The sequence below is a fragment of the Bos indicus x Bos taurus genome, chromosome 8, assembly GCF_003369695.1.
Source record: "Bos indicus x Bos taurus breed Angus x Brahman F1 hybrid chromosome 8, Bos_hybrid_MaternalHap_v2.0, whole genome shotgun sequence".
Lineage (NCBI taxonomy): Eukaryota > Metazoa > Chordata > Mammalia > Artiodactyla > Bovidae > Bos > Bos indicus x Bos taurus.
In genome coordinates, this window is record NC_040083.1 from 44,690,962 (window position 1) to 44,712,830 (window position 21,869).

General features: G+C 40.1%; 2 protein-coding genes across 3 annotated transcripts in view; both read left to right on the plus strand.

The window, feature by feature from the left end:
• The window catches only part of PIP5K1B (phosphatidylinositol-4-phosphate 5-kinase type 1 beta), a 346,195-nt gene that overhangs the window by 85,017 nt on the left and 239,309 nt on the right, over window positions 1–21,869 (plus strand). The window lies entirely within an intron of this gene.
• On the plus strand, window positions 1,545–8,404 carry FAM122A (family with sequence similarity 122A). The gene has a single exon (XM_027549420.1). The coding sequence runs from the start codon at window positions 1,554–1,556 to the stop codon at window positions 2,541–2,543; it is 990 nt and encodes a 329-aa protein (XP_027405221.1). The 5' UTR covers window positions 1,545–1,553; the 3' UTR covers window positions 2,544–8,404.

The following is a 21,869-nucleotide window of genomic DNA, read 5'->3' on the forward strand; positions in this document are numbered from 1 at the left end:
GTCCTATTGGTTCTACTTTCAAAATATATCCTGAATCCATCTACTTCTCCCCCATCACCATTGATAGAACCCTAGTCCAATAATCTCTTGTCTACCCTGTTGCCATGGTTCCTAATCCATCTTTCTATCTGCACTCTTAGTCTCTTTCAGCCTGTTTTGCAAAAGTGATATAAAACATAAACCAGATAATATCATTCTCCTGCTCAAAACTCGCAGTGAGTTTTCATCATACTTAGACTAAGATCCAAACTCTTTTACCCCCTCATATCACTCTCTCCCTTATGCTTCAGCTGCTCGGCCCTTTTGTTTTCTTGCCAGTTCACCACACTTAGGTTTGCCTTGGTCCTTTGCATCTGCTATTCTCTGTGGTTGGAATATTCATTCCCCAGATGTCAGCAGGACTTGCTTCTTGTCATTTTGATCCCAGCTCTGTCTAATTGCACCCTCCCTTCTCCCAGTAGTGGTCTGTCACACCGCCCTATTTTATTTTTTTCCTAAGGCTTACCACTATCTAAAAAATAGCTCACGTATTTCTCTCTCCCCCTGACCCTGCCCCAGGTAGAAATTAAATGTTTTCATAGGGCCTGATTCCTACCACAGTGCCTGGCACATAGTTGGCACACAGAAGAAAAAAAGAATCTGACTGAATACACTAAAGAATAAGTATAAACTGATTTTTAATGAGATATGAAAGTTTATATTAATTACATGACCCAAGTATTGTGTTTTTAATGTTCGAGGTCCTGTTGGTTTTTCCTTCATTTAATCCCTCATACTGAATGAACATGATTGAGCACATATGCTTGTGTTAGATATATGACTGTAAATAAAACAATAGTAATACAATTACAGGTTGGTTTTTTCCCTTCTTGACCTGAATAGTTCCCAGATTTACCACTTTCCAACTCCTTTCCTACAGTACCACTTTACTGGAAATACCCATCATTCTCGTCCAGAGGATTGCCTCCTCTCTGTCTTTTTCTGTGGGTTCTAATCTCCCAGTAACGTATTCTCCGGAATGCAGCCAGAGACCTTTTCAGTCGCTATTATACCCATGCTGAAAAACCTTCTGAGTTTTTATTGTTCTCAGGATAAACGTCCACCACATCACGTCCTGCTAGCTCACTGTACACTCCAGGCCATACTCACTCCCTCCCTTCCTGGTTCCCGCCAGCCACAGGGCTGGCAGTCCTCGCTTCCCGGGGAGTTATACACCGCATCCTTTTGGCCTGCTTTTCGGGATCTCCAGAGATTGGCCCTTCCTCAGAGAAGGCCTCTCGGATTAAGACCAACTCCTCTCCTCACCATATAACCCAAAGTCGCAAAGTGCTTCTTTTTCAGAGCTGTAACTTTATAAACATATACTCCTGAATATGATAACCTTATTAACATGTGTTAAAGCAAGTTTGCACTCAAAGCTATTTGCGGAAGAAACATATTGACTCCCTTCCCAACCACTCCTCGCCCCTCCCCCTAGAGCTGCGGCGCAGCTCTTACGCTTTCAGCCAGCGCCAGGCACAGACTTTGCAGAGCGCTTGCGCGGAGGGGCACGCATGCGCAGAGGGACGAGCCCGCTGACAGATTCTCGGTGGCGGTGGCGGCGGCCGCGGCCCTGGACTGCGGGGAATGGGAATCCTAGGTCTCTGACTGAGCACCGCCCCCGCCTCCGTGCCCGCGACATGGCCCAGGAGAAGATGGAGCTAGACCTGGAGCTCCCTCCGGGCTCAGGTGGGAGCCCGGCGGAGGGCAGCAGCAGTGGCGGCGGCGGGGGCCTCAGGAGATCTAACAGCGCCCCCCTGATCCACGGCCTCAGTGACACTTCTCCGGTGTTCCAGGCCGAGGCGCCGAGCGCCAGGCGAAACAGCACAACGTTCCCGAACCGCCACGGCCTGCTTCTGCCGGCCTCCCCAGTCCGCATGCACAGCAGCCGCTTGCACCAGATCAAACAGGAGGAGGGCATGGACTTGATCAATCGAGAGACTGTCCACGAGCGCGAGGTGCAGAACGCAATGCAGATAAGCCACTCCTGGGAGGAAAGTTTCAGCCTGAGCGACAACGACGTGGAGAAATCTGCCTCCCCGAAACGCATCGATTTCATTCCGGTGTCGCCAGCACCGTCGCCTACCCGGGGAATTGGAAAGCAGTGTTTTTCACCATCCTTGCAAAGTTTTGTGAGTAGCAATGGATTGCCTCCAAGTCCTATTCCCAGCCCAACGACCCGATTTACTACCCGGAGAAGCCAGAGTCCCATTAATTGCATTAGACCAAGTGTTCTTGGACCATTGAAAAGAAAATGTGAAATGGAAACTGAGTATCAGCCAAAGAGATTTTTCCAAGGCATCACCACCATGCTTTCTTCTGACGTTGCGCAGCTGTCAGATCCGGGTGTGTGTGTATCTTCCGATACCCTTGATGGAAACAGCAGCAGCGCCGGATCTTCTTGTAACTCACCAGCGAAAGTCAGCACTACCACCGACTCTCCTGTGTCGCCTGCCCAAGCGGCCTCTCCATTTATTCCAGTAGATGAACTTTCATCTAAGTGATTCACCCACCCTTCCTGAGACTCGGTTTTGTTTTTGCAATGGAGAGAAAAATCAAGTTGGAACAAGCACTGAACTTTGTCGATTAATTTGAGGCTATTTCCTATTTGACCCTTTTCCTTTTTGGAATTTCCTGAAATGTTGTTATTCTAGAGAACTTTTATGCCAGATTCCTGCGGATGCCCTTGAATTCAGTGTAGTAATATTTTCAGACTTTTTCCCAATAAGTGTGTTGAAGCATACATCTTTACGCTGCTAATATGTCTAAATACATATGTTATCCCTTGATTTTTTAAAAAACTGAGAGCTCTATTTATTTATGGGATTAAGTTCTGATGAAAATATAAATGTTGAATTAATCAGCATAGTAAACTGATGTTTTAAAATTCCATACTTCATGCCCACACTAATTTTTAATGTTATTGTCAGTGATTGCTAACTTCTATTTGATGAAGAACAATAACTTACCTATGTACAGCTATTTTTAAAGTGTTAGTTTTATCCATCCAGTGGTTGTCAGTTTTACCCAGGAGTCCTTGAATATTTAATTATCTGGGTATAGAAGTGGATGGGAGGGGGGGGAAGCTGATAAAAGAGCAAAATATGAAAGTTTGCAACAGATCTTTTAAATATACAAAAGTAAACATTTAAACATTTTCTAATGAAATTTTAATAGTAATTTAATATGTCATTACAAATATAACTACTATACAGAATTTCTTCTTTTTTTTTTTTTTTAACCAGATAGTGCATTCCTATGGGTATATTCCTGAAGTTAAATGGGACAGTGCCTTGCAGTCTTAGCCCACTGTACGTAGGCTGAGGCCAGGTTCTTTGTACCACTGCAGACTTTATCAGTTGTAGAAAATGTGTGGGAAGCCCTGTTGAACTTGAGCAGAGCGCCTAGGCAGATGAAACTCTCTCAGTCATTGATATGCTTTAATAAGATATTCCGTCGTGCCTCAGTGAAAATTCTTGCCAACAAGGAGCTCAAGAAACTTTTGGCTGCTTTTCCACTTTGTCCATCTGTCACCTTCTTGGTTTTCCCTGGCTCAGGAAGGAAGCAGCTGTTTCCTTGCCAACAGGTCCTTCCTCTCCACCTCCCAAGAAACTAGGGCATCATCAGTTAGAAAAAGGTACAGTGTGACTCAAATTTCTCCCAGTAAGAAACAACAGGACTGTGGAATTGTTTCAGGAACCTCTGTGGTTAAAACTACAGCTGGAGTTGACTGCCTGGGGGATGTCAGTTAATTAAGGGGCAATGAGTTGCCAGAGAAAATCAGGGGAGAGTCACCTAGGTAAATCATTATGGTTTTAGTAAAGGTAGAATTATGAAATTTTTTTTACAATTAAGACAGAGTATGAAAATATTTAATGACAGATTTTTTTTATATGATACTTTATTTCCTGTATCTTCCTTAACTAGATAACTAGGTAGATAGAAAGAATGGCAAACAAAAGGGAAAGGGGAAAAAAATAAGAGAGACCAAGAAACCAAGAGAAAAAGTTCCGGCTCACTTTAAGTTATTGCCTACAGAGACTTTACAATTATATGGAATTTTTACAACTATGAGAATAAATGGAACCGGTCAACTCAAGAATTCAGTGAATTACAGCGAGGGTAAGATTGTGTCCACAGGCTTAAAGTTCTATATTCTGGGTAATAGTGTTAATGTGCTCCAGTTCTGACCTTGTTGCTCAAATTCACATTTATATATCCAACTTCCTGTTGGGCGCTTTGACCTACTCCCAGAGGTTCTTTAACCTCAGCATCTCCAGAGCAAAATTTAGTATCTTTTCTTTTAACCTGTTCTTGGATGATCTAAAATTGTCATCTTGTCTAATTTCCTAAACTCAAAACCAGGGGCAGCATCTTTGACTTTTCCCTCTTCCTGTGCTGCCACATCCAGCTCAATCACCAGGTCCTGTCTGCTTGCGAACTGAGTCTCATATCTCCCTTTCTCTATCTCTGTTGCCCCTGAATTTAGCTTAAGTCCCCGCCTAAGTGATCTCCCAGCCTATTTTCTTACCTCCCTTTTGATCCAGGCTTCGTACTGCCTGTAAAGTAAACTTTCTAAAATACTTGATTTTGTCATCCTCCTGCTTAAAAACTTTATATGCTTCACCATTTTGTACATTTTCATGAATGCTTTCTTCAGCTTGACATAGAAGGTCCTTCATGAACTGCCTATACGCTAAAACAGTATATCACCCTCTGCTCATCCTGTCCCAGTTACATGTCCTTTCTTCTTTGTAAACCCTAGACCAGTTTGTAATCTTTAAATATGCCTTGTACTTTAATGTATTTGTATCTTTGATTAAATTGTTTCTTTCCCTAGAATGCCATTCCTGTCCTTTTCACCCTGGAAAATGCTGTTTCTTTTTATTGCATTTGAATTTAACTATGAAATAATGTATACTTTCTACTTATAAAAATATTTAAACAATGCAGGTATCTATATAGTAAAAAGTGAAAATTTGTCTGTATCTACTATGTAAAATTCATCTTCCTTTCCTATAGGTAATTTCTGTTAATAATTCAGTTTATATTGTACAAGATATTACTCTGCATTCCATGTATATAGGTATATAAATTTCAGAAAACCAACATCTCACTGACATCTCTTTTCTTTCCCTCATATCTAATAATTTACCAAATCTTATTGATCTTGTCTTCTAGAATCTGTCTTCTTTAATCTCAGCTGCCACCCAGATCCAGCCTACCATCGTGTCCTGCTTAGGCCTCCTGATTCCTACTTGTCCCTTCACACTCTCTGCTTGGCCACCTGTTCATCTTCCATAGATCAACCAGAGTAATCCTTTTAAAGTTGCAGATCAGATCCTTACATTTCTCAGCTTAAAGCTTTTCATCTGCTTCCTGTTCTTGTGGTATACCAAAAGGTATTCATTCTAGCTTAGGAGGCCCTGTGCAATCTGGCCTTTGCCTTTCCCTTCCCTTGTTTGCATTCCACCCTTACTGGCTTGCTTCTCATTCAGTACATCTTGTTCTCTCCTGTCTTACCACCTTTTACCAGATCCTCTTCCCTGAAGGTATAGAGAAACTTTTATTTCTGTAAGTTTGTTTTTCTATATCGGTGGTAAGTTTTAAATCCAATAAGCCTCTAAGTTTTTATAGACAATTTACATTATTGTTCATAACTCCAGTCATTACTGTAAAATGTAAGGGGCTAGCTGATATAAGAATTATCCTTCAAAAAACATTTTTAAGGTATTAGTATTGTTAATCTATAAACTTGGTGCTAGAAGCCCCAAAGCACATAACATTGAGTTCAAGTGTAGTTCATCATATGTAACAAACCTCTGTTGTATATTTTCCTTTGTTATGTTTGTTAAAAACAGCAGTGCAAGTGGAAAAAATAATTAGTAGTCACCAGATCTGGGACTGCAGGATGTCAGAACCTTTAAGCATACTTAAAAGATTGATTGTAATCAAGAATAATCGGTATGGGGTTGCCTTCCAGTGGATCTCATTTATCTGTTTAGCCAGCTACATACCTACAACAAGAGACCTCTCTCAGATAGTTGGCATATAATTGGGAAAGGGTCAAGGCTTATGAGGGAAACAGGACTGAGAATTGTTTTCTTATTGGCATGTTTTTAGGTCAGTAGAAAAAGTCTGAAGGTCCAAGAGAGAAGTGGGATACTGGGGGTGGTGGGGGGGGGAGGGAATAGTTGCCAAAGCAACAAACCAAAGATGGTGATGTAACTGACATTTCCTGAGTAGCATCAGAGAATAGAAGAAGGAGTTGGTCTTGGAAAGCACTGCCCCCCCCCCCCCTTTTGCAATAGGAAAGAGAGTGAAATGGCTAGACAGCAAAAGCAGTAAATGTTGATTCATGTTGCAGGAGTTTAGGGGTATGGGGGAAGGCATATGAAAATTGAAAGAACTTCTGATTGCTTCTATTTTCCAATTTTTAAAGAGTGTAGGATATTTGAGGGTAGGGCAGGAGTACCTTTCGAAGTTTGAGTGAAGTAAAGGTTTAATGCTGCCTCTGAGAATCTGTAAAGGAGTGACAAGGGTGAATAGGAGTTTTGTTAGGCCACATTAGATGGCAGGTGCAAAAGAAGAAGATTGGATTAACCTAGGTTTGGGAGTTGGTTACGCAGGTACTTGGTAAAGCCCAGTGTGTGAAGCAATTAAGGGTTTTGCTGAAAGTGGAGTTGAGTGATTGGCCAAGATCTTGAAGATGTTACAAGAAGTCAGCAGTGGGTCATGGACTAGGCTGTTTTTTCAAGATCTTACATTCCATTTGACCATGACAAATGGAGAGTCTGATCTTACTGCAGAACTCAGTTTATCAGTTTTGCCCATGTTTTTTCATGTTCATTTTATTCAGAGAATCAATCCTAAATCAGCAAGCCTTGAATTCCATTTAGATGATTAAAAAAAGAAAAACACAAAAAAACTTTTTTTGAGTCAGATTGCTCACTGTAGCCAAGACAGTTCTTTATGCCTTCTCTACCTTGCCATCCAACTAAAAAAGTTTTCTTAAAAGTTAATATGACCTTTATATTCAAATGTTTATTATAGAGTACTTAACTGCGTGTCAGGCTATGTTCTAGCTGCTAAACAAATGTATTATTTCATTTAATGTTCATCACTGTCCTCTGAGTAAATTAGTGCCATTATTATTCTCATTTTATTAGTGAGGAAATGGAGTCACAGAGAGATTAGGTAACCTGCTCAGGATTCTGAAGTAGTAGGCAGGCAACATACTGTAGTGGTTAAAAACAGGCTGTGGAGCCAGGTGGCTGAGGTAAGGATTAAGTGGGTCACTATATGTCAAGTTCTTACAGCAATGCTGGCAATTTCTGTAGAAGTATCAACTGTCATTACTATCCTTGTGGGGATGGTTGTTGTCATTATATTATTGTTGTCATCTAGTGTGGACTTGCTGAGGAATCTTTTATCATCCTTGACGGGTGAAACTCCTCCTTTCACATTAGTAACAACGTACCCTTCAACCCTCTAGGCAGCCTGTCCTTTTATAAGATGAGTGTTTTCAACATCGGATTCTTCTTAGAGTGAGCAGACATTTCCCTCTGTAAGCTCCCCCATTTAATTCATGTCCAATTCTCTGGAAAATGCAGAACAAGTCTTATCTCTTATTTATATGATAACCTTCCCTTCACAAATCAGAAACACTGATCCCTCAGTAATTACCTCTTCTTCTGGATTTGAGGACTCTTGAGGAGTTTTTTCACTGTGCTTTCTTCATAAAGTCGAGCTATCCTTGCTTGGCAGGTAGGATTTTCACAAGACAGTGATCCCTTTAAGACTGTTTCCTTTCCCTCATAGAAAATGGTCTAATAACTTGAATCGTTGCCAGTAGTAATAATAATTGGCACTAATGCTTATTGAGTATTCAGTATGGGCCTAGACACTATTTTCTGTGCTTCAATCCTCATGACAACCCTATGAGGTAAATGCAATGATTATTCCCATTTAACATGAGAAATCCAAATACATTTTCTCAAGTTTCTGTTACTTTCTTATTTTCTTCTCCTTTTGAATTTAAGTCTTTTTGTCATTTCCTATGAACAAACTTTTGGTTTTGTTTTTGAGATGAAGCCTATTTTCCAGCTTGCTAGTGTTACCACTTCTGTTTTGAATCAAATGATATGTTTACTTAAAATGGTGTCTTTAGACATTATTATCATATTAGAGGAAGCAATCAGGAGGATTGTTTTCTTTACTAAGAGGTTAAAAAAAAGTAGAATAGAAGGAAATCATAGTTTACATATTTTAAAACTGATTTGCTATTTGAAATAAGAAATCCCAAACTACAAATTTTAGATTGTTTTAAAAATCGTGTATAAATAAAAAATACGTATATATGTTATATATGTTTTGTTATACTTGAGTTATACAGTATCCTTGGGTGTCCTTAGATTATTCTCCTAGGGAAACAAGCAAGAACCACTTGATCCCTCCTCCCTCAAATAAACTCTATATGGTAAAAATGTATCATTTTTAGAGGAAAAGCAACAGGATTTCAATAAGTGATAGTTGCTCAGTCATGTCTGACTCTCTGCAGCGGCACAGACTGGAGCCTGCCAGGCTCCTCCGTCCATGGAATTCTCCAGACAAGAATACTGGAGTGGGTTCCTTTTCAGTATTTAAACAGCAGGATTTAAAGAGTGGTCCAAAAACCTTTTATTACTTACATAACAAATTCGCCTTCTTTCTCTGTAAGAAGCTATCCCCAGAGGTTAGAGATTTAAATTCAGAACAATTGAACAATCCCTGAGAAACTTTTTTTTTTTAACCTTTACTTCATAAAAAATCACTTCACTGTTCAGCCAAAGGACCCAAAAAGGGAAAACTTAGTGTGCATTTAGTTGGTGGTCAGACTTCAAATTTCAGTGTCACATCCCTGCATTAGATACTTGGAAACAAACCATTGAAAGCCACAGTTTATTCTAAAAGGTTGCTGTCATTTTTGGAAGTTCAATAAATATTTTCAAATCACCTGAAAAGTGACTTTTGGTTCTACCTGTAAGAGAAAAGAATCTGAAGAAGCACAGGTAGATAGAGATGAATCTATTGAATTGAATCACTGTACTGTACACCTGAAACACACAGCATTGTAAATCAACTACACTTAAAAAATAAAAATAAGGAAATTAGCTTTAGGGAGGTTAAGTGATTTACCCAAACTCACAGAAATAGTAAGTGGATGCAGATAAAATTTGTACATATGTAGCTTGTTAGTGAAAATAGTTTTATAACAAGTTAGGCAGATAACATCAAATACTCCAATCTTGTGCATGTACAACTCAATGTACACTCACATTCGCACATATACACACCTGACCTACTTTATGAGTCTTGTTCTGTATGCTTGGAGCCATATTCACCTTTATTTCCATTTTAGATTTCCTCTCCTTAGTTTTCACATAGGTAGGTTAGATTTTGTAAATTATTCACACATATATAGGTACTGTTGGCAAGAGTGTTTGGTGCCTTGATTTTGCATCAATTTCCAAATTCCAGTTGCTGCCCTAAAACAGAAACAGGTATTTTGTTCTCATACATAGGGTTTCTTTGTGCCTGATTTCTATTTCTCCTATTTGAACTTTTGGAATAAATACTTGGGTAGATGTAAAAATCACTCATTAAATTCTCAGACAGCATGACTGAAGCTAGAGAGCAGAGAACATATCACTTTTATTTACCTGTGAAAGTTGAGTTCTGTATCAATGCCAGGGATAGTTCTGGTTCTTTTCCAATTGCCTACAACGGTCTTCCAAAGCAAACTGACATCTAAGGCTTGGCTAGCAAAGCAGGTTGTGAAAGAAGACAATTGAAAAAGATCTTTTGTGCCCTTGCAAAGTAAAATGATTGGTTGATGTAGCCATTCCTGTGATTCAGACAATCCCTTCCCCTTACTTTCAGGACAAAGAATGATTTTACTGTTGCAGTGCCAGGAGGATTACTGGAACTTCAGTGATGAGTAGCTATTGAGTGTTGGTGTCTTTTGGACAGTAGAATGAGAGCTGTTGAGAAGGGGATCGGAGTGAGGAGATGAGTGGATTGGATATACCTTTTGGCACCTGAGCCCTCACGACATTGTGAACTCCCTGTGGGCTAGAGGGTGACATTGATGGTGGTTTTCTTCATGAATGTTTGTTTTTCCTTTGTTCCACTTCATTTGGGATTTGGGGTTGAATCAGTGTGTTTAAAAATTTTTTCAAGCATCTTTCCCTTTAAGGTCTCATCTTTTATGTCTTCTAAAAAATAGTGAATAATAATCCAGTGATACTGATAATTATCTTTTGTTATTATTGAAGATTACTTTGAGTCAAGAATTAAAGTTCTTGGAACTCTTTACCACTTTATACTAGGTTTAAAACTCAATTAAAATAGTCTTTCTCAAGACCCCATTTTACCACACTACTTGCTACCTGAATTTCTAAAATGCAGACCTGAAATCAACTTTAATGGCTACCCCTTTACTTCAGGATTAAGTCCAATTACGCAGTATGAGAATTTGCATGTCTCCACAGACCCTCTGAACCCCCTAGCTACACTGCACTGCCTGGGTTCCCCCAGCTTCCTGCTCTCATGCACTAGCTGCGCTCTGACAAGCTGTGTCCTTACTTAGAACTGTACCTCCTTCTTCCTCTGCACTCCCTACCAACCTTCTTTCCTTAACTTAGACCGTGGGGGATACAGCTTCTGAGAAGCCTTTCTTGATGCCTCTGCCTCTCCAGCCCTGGTCAGTTAGATAGCTTTCCTCTGCGATCTTGTTATATTCAGGCCTTGCTTCTATAAAGGCACTTAACAGGCTGACATGTATATGTGTGGTTTCTTGACTCTCTAACCTGCGTAAAAGCAAAGCCTGTCTTTTACTTCTGCCTCTAATGCCTGTGCCTAGAACGTTATAGTTACTCAAATTTACATTGAGTAGATGATTAATGGATGGATAAGTGGGTGGGAAAATGGCACAGATTGTTTTAAAGAGAAAGGAATGTAATAAGATTCTTAGGGGAACAAGCTCAGTCACATGGTTGGGTTCTTTATAGTTTGCTAGGAGACTAGAAATTCATTCATTAAGTAATTTTGATTTGAGCACCTGCCTCACACTAGCTAGTCCCTTAGGATACATCAGTGTACAAAACAAAGACTCCCATCTGTATAGAGTACACATTTTGCTTATATTCTAACAGGGTGGAGGGAGAGCAACTAAACATAATAAATAAGTAAATTCTTATACATAATATATATAGTGAGGAATAGCAAGGATGTCAGGGTGGCAGGAGCAGAGTTATTGAAGGGAAAGATAGTTGGAGGGGCTTAGAGAGGTGGGCAAGGGTGGGGACTGTTGCAGATACAGGTGGCATAAGGTCTGTGTGCCATTAAAGGACACTGACTTTGAGAGATGGAGAGTTTTTGCAGGGGATTGAGCATAGAAATGGCATGACCTATCTTAGGTTTTAAAAGAAACACTATTGCTGTCTTGACAGTAGACCATGAGCGGCAGGGGAGGAAGCCAGTAAAGATGGGGGGTAGGAACTACTCCCATTAGGGGGACCAATTAAGAGGCTTTTCAACATCTAGTAAAAGATGGTGGTGGCTTAAATGAGGGTGGTAACATTGGAGATGAGGAGAAGTAGTTAAATTCTAGATTATATTTTGAAGATAGAACCAATAGATTTTGCTCTACCTTCAAAGAAGATAGAGCTGACAGATTTAAGGTGGGTGTGAGATGCCTGGTGGAGGAGAGAGAAACTGGAAGGATGGAGTTGCCATCAACTGAGATGTGGAAATCTATGTGTGAGGTAGGATTTTTTGTTCTGGGGGTTTGGTTTGTTTGCTGCTAATGTTTGGCGGGGGGTGAGCAAGGGAGGTATGGGGACAAGAGGTATTAGGAGCTCAGTCTGGATATATTGAGTAAACAAACTTTATAGACATTCAAGTGGAGGTGTCAAGTAAGCAGTTAGATATCTGAGTCTAGAGTTCAGAAAAGAGGACTGGGCTGGAAATACATGACTGGGAGCCTTGTGCCTGTATTTAGAGTCTAGAGAATACATGAGATCATTACAGGTCACACGAATGTGTGTAAAGAATAGAAGAATAGGAACTAACCTAGGAATACTCTGTAACATTGAGAGGTCAGGAAAAATAGACTGAGAAGAAACAACCACGGAGGTAAGAAAACTGTGAGTGTGGTGTCCTGGAAACTATGTGAAGAAAACGTATGAAAGAGGATGGAGTGATCAAATGTTATCAGTTGCAGCTGATCTGACAAGTGAGGGAGGACCAAGTGTTGAGCCCTGGATTTAGTAATGTGTAAGTTACAGGTCACCTTGGTGAGAGTCATTTCATTGGAATGATGGAGTAAAAGCCTGATTAGAGGAGGTTTAAGAGAGAATAGGATGAGCAGAATTGGAGACAGCCAGATGGCTGAAGAAAGAGATTGAGTTCTTCTAGATCCTTGAGGATAAAGAAGAACTAAAGTGAAAAGGTCACTCCCTTCCCCTTCTTATGGGTAAAATGCTTTTAAGCATTTCAAATATCTCTTTACATATGTATGATTATAATTTGAGACAAAAGCAAAGTCTAGTAAAATTGTTTTATGTCATTTTTTTTTTCCATTTAGGACTATTATGAGGAGAAAGATCTATAAGTAAATGCTTTTACTCCAAACATGAGTAGACTGTTCAAGCAAAAGGTTTACAGATTCACTTCCTTCATGAATTCATCTGGTTCATTTTATTCCCTTGTCATTTATTTATCTTAATGGCTTTTTTTCCACTTATAAATTGAAATTTAGTTCCACACCCGTGACACAATTATTTCTGTCTGCAAGTTTGGCCCAGTTTCTTAACCCAGAGACGTTTCCCTCTTCAGTGAGTACTGTGAGTTTTTTTTTTTTTTTTTTAAGTAGTTCATTGTCCTCTTAGGTTTTATTTAGGGACAGATTTTTTTTTTTTCCTTATTCCTTTTTGAAATTGTTGCTGATCAGTGAGAGAGGAGAGTACCAGTTATGATAAGGAAGGAAGAATGCTTTCCCCACTTTGAATTGCTACGATTTCATTCTGATTGTAAAATATTGTCAGGTTCATTCTTGTGGGTTGGGGAGTCTGTCCCAGTCTTTCATACAAGAGGACTCAAGGACATCCAAGCCATATTTGTACTCAGGAGGGAAGAATGCTTTCTCCTGGAATTCCCTCTCTCTCCTGATATTGCGTTTCTGCCTTTCAAGACTCCAATCAAGTCCCGTTTACTCCATGGAAACTTCTGTGTTTCTCCTGGCTCTGGGTAGTATTGGTTTCCTCTTAATTGCTGTACTTACTGCTTGTAACCCTTACTTTGTTGGTTGGTTTGGGGTTTTTTGTTGTTTTGAGAGAGTAGGAATGGGAGGTGGGCAGTGGAGGGCGTTAAAATCACTGCATCTGCAGACTAGTAGAACTGCTTTCCCGACCTAGCCCATCTCCCTGCTTTGTGCAAATGAGTTAATCTTTGTGTACCTGTTAAGTGGGAGTAGTTCCTACCTCAAAAAAAAGTTGTTAGAATTAGAGAAGAGAAAGCATTAGATTTATTTAGCAGAAAACTTATTTGAATAAATGGAAACCTGAAGAATATATATATTATATGTAATAACCCCCTATCTTTATGGCAGATTTCCTGAAAGAAAGAGACAAAGGTTTATATATCTTTCCTAACAACCAGTTCTTCTCTATAGAAAGAACTCAGTTCTTAATAGTGATGACAGATGGAGCTTAGGAAATGTGGTGTGTTTGCGTCTGGAAACCTGTGATATACATGTCATAAGGTATTTCATTGTTGCACATTAGTGTTTCAGGCTTTAGGACTCTTCCAGACTAAAACCCTTCCCTTGCACAGGCTAGAGATGATGGTGTGTGAAGTCAATATGCTCTCCTTTCAGTTTTCCTAACACTCATGAAAATTGCTGGGTTTTTTCCTCTCATTCACATTTTCACAGACCAGAATTCAGAAATCTGCTTTAATTTTAACACAATCTATCAAATTCTGTATAATTAGGAGAAGAGTTCAGATGACATTTTCTTTTAAGCAACCTGTCATAAGGTGCATATTTTAATAATGTGAAAAAAGATTAAAAAGAAAGAACCAGGTAGGCTAAAATAAGCAAATATTTTCTGATGATAAAAGCAATACAGATTCATTTCAAAATTAAAATAATTCTAGTAAGCAAAAATAAGTATACTTCACTGAGGTGCTGCCGTTAACCTTCTCATGAATGTTGTTCCAGGCTTTTTCTTTGATTAATATGCACATGTAATTTTTACACAAAAATGGCATCTACTGTATGCGTAGCTCCACAGACTGCTTTTTTCAATATAACATGCAGTGAATGTTTTATGTATACTTTTGCATCATTTTGCCCTCTGTGGCTATACCATGTAATAGGTAACCAACTGATTTTGGCTTCCTAGGATGTTTCTAATTTTTTTTTTTCACTTACAATGTTCTGATGTACACCTGAACAACTTTTACAATTTAAAGACCACAGAACTTTCTTGAACTTGTCAACATGAAATAGTTGGTATGTTAATTTCAATTCAATTTTGTCCAATTCTAAAGCATTCTTTTCCAAGTCAGTTTTGAGTGATTTATTTGACAGTCATGTTTGGAGATCCCATGTGTGACTAGGAAAAAAAAAAGTATAGTTCTCTGAAAATAATCTATATTTCAGTTGTTTTTTTTTTTAAATGAGTATGAAATAGCCTTTCTTTAATCCAGGCTAGAATGTTTTGATAATGTCATTTAGGAATACGTGGCTCTGAGGTTTTTATTGCTATCCTATACCTGACTTATCTGTAATTCAGAGTTAGTGAGGTCAGCAGGAGGTCAGTTATTACTGTTCTATCATTTCAGTGGGAGAAAGGCTGGACTTTGTGGAGGTGAAGAGGGTGCAGAGATTGTGTGGGTGGGTGGTGATGGAGAAGGAGGCCAGGCTTAGACAGATATCTGCCTCACAGACTTGAGGGTCTCCGCTGTTTTCATCTTTCACAGCTGTGGCAATTTGAGATCTCACGTTTTCTAAATTAGTCATTAGTCAAGATATCAAATATTGCCTCCAGCTGCCCATTGAAATGTATCAGAAATCTTGACATTAAAATTGGTATTTTTCTGTTCTAGAAATGACATGAAAATCCTTTGTGATATCATGTTTGTCAGTATTACAGTTAAATGACCACCAAATTTATAGATTTTAGCAGAAGGAATAATAGAGATGACTTACTCATTTTTGCAGTAAATGTTCAGTGAATACCTACTATGTACCAGGCTCTGTGATGGGGTTGGGGATTCAAAGGGGTGGACAAGTCTTTAAGCTGCTGTTGGTGGGGATACGAACATTAAAAATTTAAAAAGGACAAGACTTTGTAGTGCTTTGCTGTGATATATAGTAGACATATTTTCATAGTTGCTGCTATAAGACTATAGAGGAAAGAATACAAAGGGGTTTACAAAAGAAGCAACTCTTTTTTTTCACCTTTTTATTTTGTATTGGAGTACAGCCTATTAACAAACAATGTTGTGATAGTTTCAGGTGAAGAGTGAAGGGACTCAGCCATCCGTACACGTGTATCCATTCTCCCCTAAACTCCCCCCACCTCATCCAGGCTGCCATATCACACTGAGCAGAGTTCCATGTCCTCTACAGTAGGTCCTTTTTGGTTATCCATTTTAAAGCAGTGTGTACGTGTCCATCCCAAACTCCCTAACTATCCCTTCCCTCATCCAAAAGAAGCAACTCTTTAGCAAATTGATAAGTGAGGAGTATCCTCCAAGGGGAAAATGAAGAGGGTCATGTAACATATGCAAACAGCAGAGTATATTCTAGCAGTTTCCAGCCAACAAGAATTGCAATGTTCATTTACAGCAGATAATTAATTCTTAAGTTAAAATTTTTTTTTACTTAATGTTTTCTTATTTCTCTATTTCTGGCTTTTAAGAACCTAATTATTTATTTGTTTATTCCATTTTAGGAAGTTCTTAAATTGATCCTAAAAGAGTAAATGAAATGAACTTGGCTTAATAAGGTGTTCTTGTAACTACTTGTGTCTCAGTGACATTCTTTTTCTCTTGCTTTGAATTTAATAGCTTAGAAATTATGGCTATAGATTCATAAGGAGATTGAAAGATAAAATAGACAAAGAGTATGTAAGTCAAATTATCTGTGAATTTTTCATGTTGTTAGTAATGCTCCAAAATGTGATCAAGAGCACTGTGCACATCCGTTGGTCTTAGCATTGGAAAAGCCTTCAGCTGTACATCCTGAGACTTCAGATAAAGTGGATTACTAGTGGGAAGGAACCAGAGAGTTAGACTAAATAGATATGTTGTAAGAGAGCCATAATAATCTTATTTAAATATTTTCCACATTAAAATAAGGCATGTAGTACTGCTGTGTTACTGCCAAGATTTTTTAAAATAAATGAATTTACATCCATGATATTTTTAAAAAATTCTCCATAGAGTACCACAAAATAACTAATGTGAATACTTGAATAAAATAATCTGTTGAAGCCCAGATTTGAATTAAGCTTCCTCAAAGCATAATGATTCCCTTATTAATTTTAATCTTGTTTAATAAGCAAGAATTTTTTTATTTAGGAAGCCTAATTAACAATATTCTGGAGAGTGATAATTGGGGTGAATTTCTAGTATGGTTGTAACACTGTTTACTTGGTAAATATTTCTCAAGCACCTACTCTAGGCTAGAGACTCACCTTTCATGAACAGTTTGATCTCAATTTTCTAAAAGACACATTAATTCTCTTGCTTCATGGAATTTATATTATAGTAAAAGGAGATTTTTAAAAAAGAGACAGAAACAATGGACTCCTTGCCAATTACAATAAAGATTAGGGACATCTTGTGTGTAGGGGAGGGAGGAGGCCTGCTTTCCTTGAGCCAAGACACAGTTGTCCTGAGATCGTGATGGAAACTGCTCAGGTAGGGCTATTCAAGGGGAAATGACAAGCCTGGGCGGCACAGAACTTGAAATTCCAAGGAGACTTAGCGGTATTAACACTAGGGATAGGGCACATGTTTTTCCATGGATCACTAATAATGACAAAAATGTTCAATCTTCCTGAATTGCATACAGTTGGGCTGAATTTAAGCATCATAGTTTATCCTTTTCCTTGATGTTACAAGATTATGTTCAATACTGAGATATAGCACAGTGGTGAGCGTTGAGGCAGCCTACCAGGTGTGTGGGATTTGAAATAAATCCTAAAGCTGAAGGTGGGAGATTTCCCTCCCCCCACCCCCCGACTTTCAAAGGAATTGAAATAGGTTAATAATAAGATTAAAAGTTACTCCTGTGAACTTAATACCCCACTTGAAAAGAAGTCTTTGCCAGAGTGAACTGAGTTTCATCCAACAGATAAGTGAAAATCTAGACAGTTTTCACTTAAAAGTAAGATTATTTTGCAGCATAGATCTACCCCAGTAGAGTGTGAAGATGAAGCCCAATCTCAGGTTGAAGTTCCCTCCTTAGAGTGTCTGCTGTACAGAGTCTTCTTATTTTGTCCTGTGACTAATGCTGTGTCGAATTCTGCTGGAATGAATGAAGTAGGCTTGCCCCAGGCTATGTGGGTATCACAGCCCACTTCAGCCCCTGTGCCATTCTAGAAGCAGTGAGGGGATGGAGAGCAAGACAGTGTGTGAGCATCACAGAAAGCAGATTAGAAGAGACTCTGAAGGAGCAACAGTGGGTGTCTCTGGGCAGTGAGATTGCTGACCACTTGTATTCTCTTTGTGATTTTCTATGCTTACCCATTATTTCTATAATAGATATGAGTTGCATTTATAGCCATATTTTAAATGCTCAAAAAGAGATTCATTTGAAGAAAGTGAGATGGAGGGAGGGATAAGTCAGGAGTTTAGGATTAACAGATGCACACTACTATATATGGAGCTTCCCAGGTGGCACTAGTGGTAAATAACCCACCTGCCAACGCAGGAGACATAAGAGATGTGGGTTCGATCACTGGGTCAGGAAGATCCCCTGAAGGAGGGCATGGCAACTCACTCCAGTATTCTTGCCTGCAGAATCCCTTGGACAGAGCCACCTGGTTGGTACTGTCATAGGGTTGCAAAGAGTCAGACATGACTGAAGCAACTTAGCACAAACACACTACTATATATAAATTAGATAAATAATAAAGACCGTCTATATATATAACCAGAGAAGGCAATGGCACCCCACTCCAGTACTCTTGCCTGGAAAATCCCATGGACAGAGGAGCCTGGAAGGCTGCAGTTCATGGGGTCGCTGAGGGTCGGACATGACTGAGAGACTTCACTTTCACTTTTCACTCTCATGCATTGGAGAAGGAAATGGCAACCCACTCCAGTGTTCTTGCCTGGAGAATCCCAGGGACAGGGGAGCCTGGTGGGCTGCCGTCTATGGGGTCACACAGAGTCGGACACGACTGAAGTGACTTAGCAGTAGCATATATATAACACAGGGAACTATATTGGATATCTTTAATAACCTACAATGCAAAAGAATCAAAAAAGTATACACACACACTGGATCCCTTTGTTATACTCCTGAAACCAACACAACATTATAAATCAACTATTCCTAATTAAAGAGAAAAGAAAATGAAATAAACTTGTGTGAAATAAACCTAAAACAGGGAAGGAGGTAAGGGAGGAGAGGAGGAAGGTAGAAAAAGGTAGACCTTATAGAAGTATTTGGGATGCTAAATCACCATCCTAGTTTTTCATATTGTTTTCTCACTCTGAAAACCAAACTTTCATTTATTAACAATGATAAAAGGAAAAATAAAACATTTATGAAGCATTGACTTAACTGATAAGACCTCATTTCTGCACTCAAGGTAACTTATCTGATGGTGACAGACATTTTCATATGTACATTCATTATACTTTCAACTTTTAAGTCTGTTCAGGTGCCAAGCACTGTGCTAGTTTCTGTGATTTACAGAGAAATACATAGAAGCCCAGAAAAGGCTTACAATATTGTGGAAATAAAAGAAATTTAAACTGATAATTATAATCAGGAAGTGTCACAGTAGAGGCAGGACCAGGGCACCCTGGGAACTCAGGGAGGCACAGAGCCCTGACTTGGCAGGAGTAAGGGTAGATTCGAGGAAGGAAGTGATACTTCAGATGCATCTTGCAGGATAAGGAATGCCTGTCGGGGGAGGGGGAGGAGGAACAGTGGCATGTCAGGCTCCGGAGGGTATACAAAGGAAGGAGCAGGAGAGTGCTGTGGCTTCTGGGAACTCCAAGTCATCCCATATGGTGGCAACCATGTGGGCAGCATGGAAAGATGAATTGAAGAGGCCAGGTCATATGTGTGACTCTTAAAGTCTGCCCTGAAGCAGTGGGAAGCCACCAGAGGATTTAAAAGGAGAGTGGCACAGACAGATTTGCATTATAGAAGGATTCGTCTAGCAATAGTGTGCCCCAGTGGGGCAGACTAATTAGGAGGCTGAGGCAGTAATCTATGCAAGAAATGAAGTCTCGATTAAGATTGTAACTGGGAAACTGCCAATAAAGAGTCAAAGAACATTAAGGAGATTGATTCAAGAGAACTTGATTGATGGACTATGGGAGAGCAGTAAGGAGGAGTCAGGATGGCCCCTTGATTTCTGGCTTCGACAACTAGATGGATGCTGGTAGCATCCTCTGAATGGGGAGAAGGATGGTAAACTGTAGAATTTATAATGCCCCTAAGATGCTATGGGGCTTCCCTAGTGGCTTAGATGGTAAAGAATCTTCATGCAATGTGGGAGACCCGGGTTTGATCCCTGGGTTAGACGATCCCCTGGAGAAGGGAAAGGCAAGTCACTCCTTGCCTGGAGAACTCCATGAACAGAGGAGCCTGGCAGGCTACCTTCCATGGGATCGCAAAGAGTCGGACATGACTGAGCGACTAACACTTCATAAGAGCTATATAAAAACCCTGAAATCAATTGAAAATACCGATTTGTGCATGTACATGCTCAGTCGTGTCTGACTCTCTTCGACCCTATGGATTGTAGCCTGCCAGACTACTCTGTCCATGAGATTTCCCAGGCAAGAATATTGGAGTGGGTTGTCATTTTCTCCTCTGGGGGATCTTCTCAACCCAGGGATCGAACCCACATCTCCTGCATTGGCAGGCAGATTCTTTACCACTTGAGCCATGGGGGAAGCCCTGAAAATGTAGATTTAGAGCTCAAGAAAGAGATGTAGGTTCAAGAGTTACTGTAGGGGAATCATCCAAAATAGGTGAACCCTTTGGTAATGGAGGGCATTATGCAGAGGGAATAAGAAGAAGAGAATACAGACCGTGAGGAACATGAATTTTAAGAGGCAGCCAAAGAAGAGGGAGCCTGCCAAAAAGACCAAGATGTGTTCAGAGAGGTAGGGGGAAAGCCAGACATGTGAGGAAGGGAAAGTCGGGTATGTATGGAATCCTGGTTCAGGTTTTCTCTCAAGCCTGCTGTCCGTGAAAGAAAGGGCAAAGAGCACATGGCAAGTGGCAGAAATGCCCACACCAACTGAGTTTGCCTCTAACAAGTCTCCCTGGACATAAACATCTGCCAACATTTCATTTCTAAAATGTCTGGGAATAGAAGTGTTGTTTAATTGGGCATATTGCCTCCCCACACAAAATCAGGGTTCTGTTAGTAAAGACCAAGGGAAAAAGGATTTAGGGTAAGCAGATGACAGTGTTGGCCATGTGGAGTAGCCATGGGAAGAGGGACTGTTGGTGAAGGAGGGTCTGGTCATCAGTTCAGCAAAGGTTTCAGAGTCCACCAGGGAAGCCTGTATGCAGGCTACCTAAGGTCAGTGTTTCAAAGAAGTCCAGAAAGGTGATAAATGAAACTTCATGGGTGAAGCAACCAGGATTCCACTTGTGAACCTGGAGTGGTTGTGGGGGAAGCTGGATTGCTGGTGCATCCGGAAGTGAATGGGCAGGGAAGTGGAAGTGAAGGCCGGGAGTGTACACTAGTCTTTGGAGGATTTGAACCTGAGTGTGAGGAGAGTGAGATGGGATTGCAACCAGAAGAGAGCGTCAGGGTTAAGAAGAGGTGTCAGGAGGAAGGGTCTTGGCAAAGGAATTGACATGCTCATATTTCCAAGATAAAGAACCATATGAGAGAATGAGGTAGAAGATCCAGATCAAAGGATAACTGGTGGAGAGAGGGCTCCAGACAGGTGTGTGTCGGGGGAGGGGACACAAAACATGCCCTAGCTGTGCACTAGAGAGGAGGAGAGAGCTCCAGAGCAGAGAGAAGATGGGAATCAGTGTGCAGGATTGCACAGGAGGGAAGGCAGTAAACGAAGGGGCCATTCATCCGTCTGTGAAGCAGAAGGCAAGAAGCAGAGATCATCAGGCAGGGGCCTTGACACAATAAGTGAAGTCTTGGAGCAGGCAGTATTCACAGAGTGGTTAGGAGCCCTTCTTTGGAACTGGACAGTCTTCATGCTTGCTGGTAATCCTGGTTGTGCCCCTTAACTAACTGTGTGAATTTAGACAAGTTATTTAACTTCTCTGTGCCTTAGTTTTCTCAGTTGCAAAATGAGCGTAATAACAGAAGCCTGTTACTTGGAGTTGCTGAGAGAATTAAATGTGTTAATATACTTATAAGTGTGCCTGGCACACACAAAAAAAGTGTTCTGTATATATTAACTATACTAAGTACTGTTAGCAAGACTGAGAGCAAATGCAGTCTGAGCTCACATAAACACCAAAATGTTAAGTGGTTGATGGAGAGATTCTGTGAGCCCAGCCAAGGAAGCTCTGTGTTCTTCTAGGATAGAAGGACTCAAGGAGGTTC

Bases quoted from the DNA above. Each gene is read 5' to 3' on its own strand.
- FAM122A (XM_027549420.1), top strand. From the start codon at position 1,554: ATGCGCAGAGGGACGAGCCCGCTGACAGATTCTCGGTGGCGGTGGCGG.